This window comes from Physeter macrocephalus, chromosome 15, assembly GCF_002837175.3.
Source record: "Physeter macrocephalus isolate SW-GA chromosome 15, ASM283717v5, whole genome shotgun sequence".
Classification (NCBI taxonomy): domain Eukaryota; kingdom Metazoa; phylum Chordata; class Mammalia; order Artiodactyla; family Physeteridae; genus Physeter; species Physeter macrocephalus.
In genome coordinates, this window is record NC_041228.1 from 38252727 (window position 1) to 38265297 (window position 12571).

A 12571-nucleotide genomic window follows, 5' to 3' on the forward strand; every position below is an offset into this window, starting at 1 on the left:
CACCCATCTTGGGAGGACAGAGCCTTGTGAGGAGGTGCTAAGCTGAAAAGGAGAATCTGCAGACCAATGGAAATCCCCTAAGTCAGAAAAAAGAACAAACGCAAGTATCAACCTTAGATTTCAAGAGGCATATGAGATTGTTCCCAAAGCTTTTCTAAACAAAATCATTAGACTCCCTTCCCCAATATCCTCTTCATTTGAAAGTAGAACATAATAAGAACTTAAGTTCTGCTTGATTTTCAACATTTTTCAGCAGGTATCTTATTCTGGCTAATTCATTAGACTAGATTTTTTTTTTTAATGGACATAAAAATGGCTCTTTAAGCCAAAGGGCAAGAGTTGGCCTCGTTCTAGTCTATGTCAGGTCAACAGCCCAGTTCAGCATATTTGAGAGCCCAGTGACTTTTTATGCACAACTTCCTAAAAAGGATAACTACTCTACATAGGAGTAATTAAATTCATTAGAGGATGTCACTTCAGATAAATCTTGTTGATTCAAGAACCAAGTAAACATCTGTTTCTTCCACCACCTGTCTTTGGAGGATTCGTGGAAATTTGAGTGGGTAAGAGTAAGGTAGATTGGCTTCAGTGAGACAGATAAAAGGGTTGACAACTGTCTCTGGAGACAGGGTGCTTCCCCTATACATTTTAAGAATGCAGGTTAGAGGGGGCTGTGGGTTTGACATAGGCTCAGGTAAGCTAGTCTAGAAGCAGGGGAACTGGGTGTGAGCAGCCAGTTTTAAAATCCACCCAGATGATTCAGGCAGGACACTTTTTGTGCCTCCTACTCTACTGGGTTCAGAAAAAAAGTGACATAAGCAATATCAATAAAACGGCCTCCTCTGTGAAGAGAGTGACTGAATGATGACGTGAACCAGACTTTCTGTGAGCAGGAACGAAGTTCACCAACGCTATTGCCAGCACTTTCATCCTTTGTTCATTCACTCAGCAAGGACTGGTCACACATGTACTGTGTTCCATGCCTGATGGAGGCACTGAGTCCATAAAGTCTTGGATGAAGCCCTGGTTGGTACATATCCTTTCCCACTTACTTATAGGACCTGCTGAAGCAATGTGCCCTCGACAAGTTCTTAAAGAAAGCGGCTTTCAAGCAAACTGCTTCACAACCTCAAGGTTTCTCATCTCCCCAAGGAATCCAGACACTTTCCCTCAAGCTCTCTCCACCAACCGTCATAGCTTTTGTCATAGCTTTTGGGGTTCCTTTCATCAAGAGCCATATTCCCCCGCCACACTTGACATCCATACACAAATGAAGTAACCTCAAGTCCCCTCTGCATTATACATGGAGTCAGACAAACCTCAGAGAAGAGGCTGAGCTCTACTGAGCAACCAGAGTTTAGAGTCATGATCTTGTCTGACATTTTGATTCTCTCAAAAGTTAACTTTTGCCTACTGCAAACACAAGAGTATTCGCTGTCTTAAGGCTACTGCACTCCCTGAGTGTTCACTGGCAGCATTGCTTAAAAAAGAAAAAAGAGTATTGGTAAGTGTTCCTCCTACCAGGAGTCTATTATTTTTATCAAGCTCTTCAGGTGGTTCTAAAGCAACCAGACCAGTGTCTGGGAACTGTTGTGTATTTCTCTGGTTAAATAGCACGTGCAGGATGGATTCTCTGCTCTAGAGGTTGCACCCTGGCTAGTAAATCACAGTAGATGATTACTCAGGTATAGTCTGCGTGTAGACCTTCCAGTCCGCAAGATATTCGTATCCTTCTGGAGTCCTTTAACTCCTGTGGGGTGCCTTTAAAGCCACTAGGTGGCAGTTTAGTAAAGGTGTGTAACAGTGGTGACAAGAAGCCTTTCTGTCCGCTCAAAGAATCTCACTCCTGTGGCCCCATGTGAACACCAAGTGAGTTTAAGAAACCCGAACCTTGAGTGGTGTAAACCACACCTCCATCCCATATTACCATTGGCCTGGGCTTTACTGGCCCACTCGGAGACATCATCCTGAGCCCGTCCATCTGTTAACACGATGGCCACTCTGGGCACCTGTGCGGAGAGAGGCCTGGCCCCTTCTACTTGGGTAAAACTTCTCTCAAACATGTGTTTCAGAGCCAGTCCGGTCATAGAGCCCTTGCCCATGTATTTCATGTGGGCCACAGCTTTTTTCATGTCTTTGGCCGAGCTGAAGTTTCTCAGGGTAAACTCTGTGCGGACCTGCGTGGAATACTGGAGCAGCCCCACTCGAGCGGCTTTTGGGGAAATTGCCAAGGAATCTATAATTCCAGTGACAAACTGCTTCACAATCTCAAAATTCTCTTCTCCAAGGCTCTTGGATCCATCGATCACAAAGACCAGGTCAACTGGGCCTTCAGTGCATCCTACAGGAATGAAAGGAAAGTTGAGCTAGTTAAATGATAAAAATCACTTATGCACAAGAGAAGAAGAAAACTGCTTCCACTGGAGGCATAACCACTTGGGAGAGCCACCTTCATTCTTTACATAATACACAGGACAGACAAAGTGTAGGGAGAGTGACGAGCAATAATAATGCTCAGAATTGCCTTTATATGCGGCTTGTCAAATTGTTAAAAAGTAGTATTTTCCACAAGCAAAAACACACAGCAGATGTACAAATTGGAAACCAGGTCCACACTGTACCCTGGGTCACCGGCAGCCAGGTCTGGGAGGGACTGTGTGTACAGTACTCTGAAGGGTCTGATAGCACCCAAAAGATTCCAATAACTTTACTCCAGGCGGGTGATATCACCCCGGTGCTGGCATCTGACAGACAACGGACTTGGAAAGTCTTCCAGTTCAGCTCGGCCATCACCTCTTCCAGGGAGATTTCCTAGTAACCCAGCTTGTCTTGGTTACTCTCTGTGTAGCCCTAACACTACTAGTTTAGTCGACAAAAAATTGTTTATTGAGCACCTGCTTTGTGTAAGGCAGTCAGTGCAGCAGGACTGCAACAGTGACCAAAGCAAAATCCTTGACACCACGTTGCTGTAGTCCGATGTACTCTGCGCGATGTTCCACACTGTACAACAGCTAGTTAATTATGTGTCAGTTTCCTCCTCTAGTCTGCCAGTTCCTCCTCAGCAGGAGCCATTTCTCATTAATTTCTGTACCTCCAATACCTGGCACACAATAGTTGTTAAATAAATGCTTGTTGACAGAATAAACGAAAGAGGTGGTGTCCATTGAGTAGCACACCCGTAAGTATTCTATTGAATTTTTTTTTTTTTTTTTTTTTTTTTTTTTTGGCCGAGCCACACAGCCTATGGGATCCTAGCTCCCCAACCAGGGACCGAACCTGGGCCCTCGGCAGTGAAAGCACAGAGTCCCAACCACTGGACCGCCAGGGAATTCCCCCCTATTGACCTTTTAAAGTTTTAAAATGAATTATCACTGTGAATTCTTTATCTATATGGAAGTTTTCCAGGCAACTCATATTGGGTGACAGTAAAAGCTTTATGCAAATACGTAAGCAAACTGGGTGTGGAGAGATTTTTTTGTTATTTAGGGCTGCATAAGAAAAATTTACAGATCCCAAATGAATGATCTCATTTCAAACAGTCTACAGTATGCAATATACATTCTCTTTTACATATCAAGCAGCTGTCTAATATTTGAAAATGAAGCACAGCAATATTAGGAAGTAAAGACACACATGCAAAAATATTTCTATTCTTGGGCTTAACTAACATGCTAATGTAATTGTGTGTGTGTGTGTGTGTGTGTTGGAAGAGTTGGGTTCCTCTCTTTCTTAAGTGCTTGTCCTCTTTACCCAACCTATTGATGTGTTATTAATGAAAGAGGAGAAGGCCAATTCAGAGCTTCATTTACATTCATAGCCTGAATCTCAAGGAGTGTGCACGTGACTCTCCAGCAGATTTCAGAAATAGTGAAATAATTTTCCAGCAGTGAATCTGTTTTCTCTTCTTCCCCATATACTCTTTTCTTACAGAATGAAACCAACACCTGCAGCCTCCATGCATAGAAGGGTGTAGAAGGCTTCACCAGGAAACAAGAATCCTAGGTCAAGTGGAAGAGCATCAGGGTGAGAGGTGCCAGACTCTCACTTTCAGATCCAGGGAGAATGACAGTCCCTCTTGCTGGCTACTTGTTTGCAGGAAGGTCACTCAGCTTTCCTTGGTTGTTTTCTTTTGGTAGTTAAGTCAGTGAGACTGGAACGGAGCAGTGTTTTGCTTTCTGAACTTAATTTTCACAGAGTTCCAGAATTTCAGGGTTGGACAAGACCTTTAAAAGCCACCCCTGTTGCTCACATCTTTACTGCATCCCTACCCAGTAGCCATTCATTCAGCCTGGACCTGAACACCTCTCCTGATGAGGAACTCATCACTTCACCACTGAAGTCCCATCTGTAGACAGCCCTGCTGTTGATGATTACATTTGTAGCTGTCATTTGTTGAGCAATTGGAATGTGCCAGCACTGGGCTAAACACCTTTAAGTACATGATATCATGTATTCCTCATGACGATTCTGTGAGGTATTATCTTCATATTAAATGAAGAAACTGAGACTCAAGTTAAATAATTTCTCCAAGGTCACACAAATGTATGAATAGGGGGTTCAAATCCAGGTCTGTCGAAGCTCCTGATCTTAACTAATTAATCACACAGCTTCTCTGAGACAAAGTGTCTTTGTCCTCATACTCAGCTGTAGCTTCTCCCCAGTGTCCTTTCTTTCCCTGGGGTTTGGGGGGAGTGTCATATAAATAGTGAGGAGATTGTCAGTTTGGTATTTGAAAGGTACCTCAAGTCTTTTTTTCTACATAGATCTTCCTTTATTTTCACTTGACATCGTATTGAACTTCCCCACTATGATGCTTTCTAAATCTTGTCTCTATCCTTTTTCTTTATTTTTTTCTAAAAAAAATATTACATGCACATGGAACAAAGTTTCAAACACTACCAAGGGTATCTATATCTATATATCTCCATCTCTATCTACCTATATATCTATATCTATATTGAGAGAGAGAGAATATAGGTTAGAGAGCGCCTTTTGCAAAATACATCAATGGTAACATACTATAAAAACCATTCAGCACCGTGCTTTTTTCACCTAAAATATCTTGGGGATACATCTAGAGCTGCTTCATTCCTTTTAACAGCTGTATAGTATTCTATTGTATAGATGTACCATAATTTATTTAATCAGTATCTTATGGATAGATATTTACCTTATTTCCCATTTTTGCTACTGCAAATAACGCTGCACAAAATATCCCTTTAAATATGGCTATGTGTTCTTATGTGATAAGAACACATGCACTTATCTGTGGGATAAACTCCTGAACTGGGACTGCCTTTAAAATATCGCCAAATTGCCCTCCTAAAAGTTGTACCAATTCAGACACCTAGTGATGAATTTACAATTGCCTATTACAACATACCATTGCTGGAGACTTCCCTGGTGGTCCAGTGGCTAAAGTCTCCACACTCCCAATGCAGGGGTCTGGGTTTGATACCTGGTCAGGGAACTAGATCTCACATGCCACAACTAAGTGTTCGTGTGCTGCAACTAAAAGATCCCGCACGTGGCAATGAAGATCCCGCATGCCGCAACTAAGACCCAGTGCAGCCAAGAAAAAAAAAAAAAAAATATATATATATATATATATATATACACACACACACACACACACACACCATTGCCAATATAAGGAATCATCAAACTTTTTGAACTCTGATAACAGGTAAAAAAATGTATGGTAGCTTTAATCTCTCACTGTACATTTTCCCTTTTTTTTTTCTTTTATGTTTCATGTCATGTTTCAAAAGTTCTTCTCTACTCTGAGATTATAAAATAACTCAAGGGCTTCCCTGGTGGCGCAGTGGTTGACGGTCCGCCTGCCGGTGCAGGGGACGCGGGTTCGTGCCCCGGTCCGGGAGAATCCCACGTGCTGCGGAGCGGCTGGGCCCGTGAGCCATGGCCGCTGGGCCTGCGCGGCCGGAGCCTGTGCGCCGCGACGGGAGAGGCCACGGTAGTGAGGGGCCCGCATACCACCAAAAAAGAAAAAAAAAAAAAAACACAAGATTTTTCCTGCTACTTTAGAGGTATTATTTTTTAAGTTTAAAAGCACAAGTCTTACCTCCCTCATTCCAGATATTCTTATTCAGCTAGGATCATTCTGGCCTCTTAGCTGATAGTGAACTTACTGTCAACTAAAACCAGAAGTTTTTTCATAGGTGCAGTTAAGCTCTCTCTTCCCCATTCTGTATCTATGCATACACATTTATATCTATGGTAGAAGCAGAGGTGAGGGATTTATTTCCTGCAAATACTCCAAAAAGCAATTGCTCCCAAACCGAATTAAGGCAAAAAACCAAGTTGAGATCACTTACTTTTGCACCGTCTTCCATCCTCAGCTAGAATGAATCCCTCTGAGCATTTGCAGATGTAAGAACTGCCAAGATTAACGCAAATGTGTTCACAGCCATGGTAGGTTGATTTGCAGACATCCTTCCCTGAGGGTAATGTAGGAAGTAAAGCAACCTCATCAATGTAGAAATGAGCTGGATTGAACAGTCATGTCAGAACAGATCATAGAAATAATCCATTAAAAAAATCTCTGTTCAAACTTCCTCTATAACATCCCCCTTTTCAGTCTAATACTCAGGATAGGGCATGGTAAAGGAAACCTCTCAGAAAGCTCTAGTTCCCATGAAACTGAATGGTAAGATGGGTGATCAGGTGTCCTGGATTTACTGTTAATTTTTAGAATTGTTCGATGTGCTTTGAGTTTTGATTTTCCCAAGCTACTGATTTTTCCCCATAGACATCCCAAACGCTTCAGTCTTAATTGTCTGATGAACATTTCTCATGTGTGAGATACTTTAAACTCTCCAAAGTAGCTACAGTCTTTTAATCTTCACAACATCCTGTGGAAAGAGGAGGGCAGGGATAATTATACCCAATGTATAAATGAAGAAACGAAGTTTCACAGAGTTGCCCAAGGTCATACAACCAGTTGATGACACAGCTGAAGCAGGATGTGTCCTGAGTAGTCCTCCTCCACGGCATGAAAGCCTTTGGTTCTCTGGTTCTTTTCTGTCATTAGCTCCCTAAAAGGAGAAGCTTCCTACAAAATTGGAATCAGTGACTACAGATCCCTCTGGAAGTGGGAATGGTGGAATTTGATTCAGCAATCAAATTTCGCAGGAAGAAGTTGTGCCTTGTGTACAATTGTGTACAAATAGCTCTACTTATTGAGCAAAAAATATGTTGAATGAAGAAATGATGCACGTGTGTGCCCATGTTTACAGAAAGAGAAGCATGAACAAATGGCTCAGGCAGACATAATGGGCAGAACTGTAGCCACAAGCTCTGTAGGACACCCCCTTGTGAAGGCAAAACATAGGCTAGTGTAGAGAGCCCTGCAGAGTCAGGCCACGGACCCACGGGCATCCCAGGAATTGGTTTTTCAGACAGAACTTCTCACTAACAGTAGAAGCCCCTCTTCCTGGCAGAAGAATGAGGAATGAGTTCTCCCCAACCCCACTAAGGTTGACCTGTGGAGGCCCCCAGTTATTTCCGGTATCCATGAGGATATTCCCCCAAATCAACCTCAACAGCAAGTGAATTTTTTTTTAAAACTAAAAGAACATCCTGCCCACTGGAGCAGAGTATCACAAAAGCAAGTAGACAGTGTCCAGATGCCCCAAAGTAGGGATTAACAGCTCAGAATCTCACAGTGGAGGAAAAATCCCCACCCTCTTCTTGTCTACTGCCCACCTCACTGAGCTCGGCCAACTCTGTCTCTTCTGTTGGGGGCTGTGATGGTTAACTTGATGTGTCACCTTGTCTAGGCTATGGTGCCCAGTTGTTGCATCAAACACCAGTCTAGATGTTGCTGTGAAGGTATTTTTTTTAGATGAGATTAACATTTAAATCAGGAGACTTTGAGTAAAGCAGATTATCCTCCATATTGTGGGTGGGCCTTATCTTGAAGACCTTTCGAGAAAAAAAGACTGAATTCCCCAAAAGGAAGAGGGAATTCTGCTTCCAGACTGCCTTTGGATTACAGCTGCAACATCGGTTCTTCCCTGGGTCTCCAGCCTGCCAGCCTGTCCTACAGATTCCCTGTCTATCTATCGATCTATACACACACACACACACAAACACACACACACACACACACACACACACACACACACACACACTTACACATACATTTTATTGGTTCTCTGGAGAACCCTGACCAATATACCTTCTAAGTAAACTCTCAGAATCTGTTTTGAGTGACCTACAGAAGCAAATGATAGAATGGATAAACAAGACTCACAGAAAATCCTTTCGGCCCTTCTCGCACCTTCTGCCCTTACTTACAAGGTTTTCCAAGAAGAAGTAGCACTATAACTATTCTTTGATCCTTATAGAGATTGCTGGCAGAGATTCTAATCCTATCCAAAGACTAGCCAGGCACAGTGCTAGGCTCTGGGCATCCACACAACTCTTGTGGAAAGGGCCTACAGCTGGGAGAAAGTGAAAAGCAGCGAAGAGCCTGACAACTCAGGACCTTGACTGAGAAATTCTTGAAGAACTAAGGGTCTATTGTACTGATCACTAGCACAACAGTTTCAGAGCACCCAAGGCAGGAACTTAACAATAGTGACATTGATTATAAAGGAAGACTTTCAATGTTTAATGAAGTTCTCCAACTGTCCAAGACCCACAGATGGAAAAGTCCGCCTCTACCTTGAAGCCACTTACTTCTGCAGTGTTTCCCGTCCTCAGCGAGTCGGAATCCCTCCAAGCACTTGCAGATGTACGACTCATCACTGTTCACGCAAATGTGTTCACAGCCGTGGTCTACTGCTTGGCAGACATCTTTCCCTGCGGATAGCAGAGCAAGTTAAATGTTACCAACATCAATTTTCCCTGGGCTTCACCTGGGAATTTCCATCCATCTCAGCCACTGGACTTCAGGGCCACCTGAGCTCAGTGATCCGTGGGGAGGAAGGTAAAACTGAGGATGAACTTCAGCGGCTCTAATTCAGGCTCACTCTCCCAGCTTCCTCACTATCACCGCCACCGTCATTCACCAGCACCTACTTCAGTGTCTCATAAATATGCAATCCATCATCCGCTTTCTGCAGATGCAGTTTGTGATATCAGGAAGGAAACACTGTTGGTATGATTACTTAGGAGATTAAATCTCAATTTAGATTAGTGGCACTGAAATCTAATTTTGGCTTTTTCCCTGACATATGACTTCGGAGAATGACTTAACCTTACCTTTCCTTTCTGAAAAACGAGAAAAATACTTCCAGTTACCCATCTTTTCTTCAAATGTGAAATATGAGTTGTTCTTTGTAAAGTACTTTTGAGAAGCTTGAGAAAAAGACAACTGATGGGGTGGGAGTCATTTGCTCAGGGTTACACACTCCCCTTTGACTATACAGAGACGTGTCTCGGCCCCATCTAAGAGGGCTTGCTTTCTGAGACGCAGAATGGCCTCATCATCAGGTGGTCTCTAAGAGGGATTTGTGCCACCAGAAACAACAACAACAATACTATTAAAGACAAAGAAACAGAGGCTCAGAGAAGTTAAGCAACTTGCCCAGCTAATAAATGGCAGAGCTAGAAGCTGACAGAATACTGGATTTCAGACTGTACATCCTTCCAGTAGAGCACACTGCCAACCTGTCGTTTCTTTCCACAGGGCATAAATGAACACCTTCGGCTGTAGCTCTGGCACTGACTTTTTTCATTTGTCCATTTGTTTGTTTTCTTTTTAATAGACTTTATTATTTAGGACAGTTTTAGATCTACAGAAAAACTGAAGATAGTACAGAGAGGCCCTATAAACCCCATACCCAGTTTCCACTATTATTAACATATTATACTAGTGTGACACGTTTGTTACAATTAATGGACCATTACTGATACAGTAATATCAACTAAAGTCCATAGCTTATTTATATTTCCTTAGTTTTTAAGCCAAAGTCATTTTTTTCTGAACCAGGATCCCACATTACATTTAGTGGTCTTGTGGCATTGTTTTTTTTTTTTTTCTTCGGTACGTGGGCCTCTCACTGCTGTGGCCTCTCCCATTGCGGAGCACAGGCTCCGGACGCGCAGGCTCAGCGGCCATGGCTCACGGGCCCAGTCGCTCTTCGGCATGTGGGATCTTCCTGGACTGGGGCACGAACCCGTGTCCCCTGCATCGGCAGGTGGACTCCCAACCACTGCGCCACCAGGGAAGCCCTGGCATTGGTTTTTGAGAGTAACTGATACACAGAGATCAGGACGGTGGATTTCATGCAGAGGTCAGATACAGTAATGTGAGCCCACTCCAATAAAAACTTACTTCTGCAGGTTTTCCCATCTTCACGGAGTATATACCCTTCAAAGCACTGGCACACAAAAGAGCCTCCACTGCTTACACACGAATGTTCACAACCATGGTTCCCCAAAGCACAAGAGTCCAATTCTGACAATCCAATGGAATTAGAGAAAGAGAAAAAGGAAATGATTCATACATTAGTTACTTATTCAATCTTATAAGACATTTCAGACACCTTAAAGCAGTACTTTATCCCACAGGGCACATTTCAAAATAGAAAGCATGTCTATGAGCAAAAATTCTTAATATATAAAGAGCACATAAAATAAAACAATATGATCATCTCCATAGGAAAAATGAACAAAAGACATGGAAAGAAAAGTTACAAAAGGAGAGATAAAAATGGCCTATAAATATTAGAAAATAAGTTCCACATCATTGATTATCATATAACTGTAATGTCAGCTTATCTACATATCTGCTTATGTATGCATGTATGTGTCCTACTTTGGTCATCCATCCATCCAGTCATTCATTCATTTGTTCACCGAGTTGTGGAATATTTCATGAGTCCCTTCTCCCTGAGTCAGGTACTCTTCTGGGTCTGGGGATGTAACAATGAATAAAACGAAGTTTCTGCTTTTGTGAAGTTTACATTTGGTGGCAAGGGTGGGAGGAAAGAGGGGGCAAGACAAATGACAGACAAACATATATGTTAGATGGGGAAGGTGCTATGGGGAAAAGCAGGATAAGGGGGATGGAGAGTGCCCACTGGTTTGGGGCATAGGGACGGCTTGTTATTTTACATGCTGCAGTCAGAGAAGGTGACGCTGAGCAGAGCCCTGAAGAAAGAGATGGGTGAATACTTAGTGTTTGGAAAGAACAGCATCCAAGGAGAACAACATCTGCAAATGGCAGTGGTAAGAGTGGGTGTGGCACGTTTCAGGGAAGGTAAGGAGACCAGGGGGCCAGGCAAGTGATAAGCCGGGATAGACCACATGGGAGTCACAGGCAGTGGTTGCATCTAAGTAAGAAGGGGTCATTCTACGGTTTTAAGCAGTGGAGAGACATGAACTGACTTTATTTTTAAAGGACTACTGTGCACAGAATGGGGCACAAGGAAGGCTGGAGCACGGAGAGCTGGAAGAAACGCAGTGCACCGATCCTGGTGCCCAGACAGGCTGGTGAGAAGGGTCAGACTGTGCCTGTACTTTGAAGGTAGAGCCTACAAGCTTTGCTGATGGGTTGATATAAAGAGTTTATCTTCATATGGATATGACAGAAGAGTCACAGGTGACTCTGAGGTTACAGGACTGAGCTACTGCAGGATGACATTGCCGTCCACATGGCTGGGGCAGCTTCTGTGGGAGCAGGTTTGTGAACCTGTGAAAACCAGGCTGATAGTTAAAAAAACCCATTACTGAGGACAGGTGGGAAGTGATTTTTTTATAAGAACCAAACATAATTCTGAGAGTCAACGCTATCATTTCAGATCGAGGAGAATTTCTACAATGGATATGACTTGAGGTTATTAAATAAATGCTCCAAAGTGCATAATCACTTTTATAGTCAGGCACAGACCATACGCTTTTTTCTAAGACATTTTTGCAGTATTGTTTTTGGAAGGGAGTCCTGAGAACCACCCTATGCGTTAATTAAAGCAGCTCTTGTCGTTCTCATTTACCAGCTAGGGAAACTACGGTTTGGGAAGATTAATGGCTTGCCAACATCAAATGCTAATAAGTGATAGCAGCAGATTAAACATGTAATCTTCTGATAATAAATCCCTAGCTAAATAAATGTTTTCCCTAGCTACACTGCGTTGCTATATTCTAAAGTAAGCTTCCAAACATGAAGGGAATTGTGCTTGTCTTTGGGCAGAAGCGCCGCCAAAATCGTACAATGGGAAGGCATTATGTCAACTAACATTATAACTGCAGAGGAGAGTCAAAGCAGAGCTGTCCCTTCCTCTTCGCTCTGAACATGACTTACTTCTCTGGGCACAGTCTAGACTCATTATTAATGCAGAACATCACCTGATGGCTTGGGGTAATCCCTCACATAGTATTGAGTGGAAATGCAGCTGAGTGATCCATAATACAGACAGCTGGCTGGCTGTGGAGGCGAGCACTTTTTTCCTCACCATGAATTTATATTAAGAATACTCCATGGGGCTTCCCTGGTGGTGCAATGGTTGAGAGTCCGCCTGCCGATGCAGGGGACGCGGGTTCGTGCCCCGGTCCGGGAAGATCCCACGTGCCGCGGAGCGGCTGGGCCGGTGAGCCATGGCCG

The 12571-nt window shown here is 43.2% G+C and overlaps 1 protein-coding gene across 7 annotated transcripts in view; it reads right to left on the bottom strand.

Moving 5' to 3' along the window:
• The window catches only part of MATN2 (matrilin 2), a 175881-nt gene that overhangs the window by 6065 nt on the left and 157245 nt on the right, over positions 1 to 12571 (bottom strand). For all 7 annotated transcript variants that reach the window (XM_028500794.2, XM_028500797.2, XM_028500796.2 and 4 more), the window contains 4 exons: positions 10304 to 10426; positions 8704 to 8826; positions 6336 to 6458; positions 1928 to 2341 (listed from right to left, as the gene is read on the bottom strand). In XM_028500794.2, coding sequence (XP_028356595.1) covers positions 1928 to 2341; positions 6336 to 6458; positions 8704 to 8826; positions 10304 to 10426 — 783 coding nt within the window. The remainder of the gene's footprint in view (positions 1 to 1927; positions 2342 to 6335; positions 6459 to 8703; positions 8827 to 10303; positions 10427 to 12571) is intronic.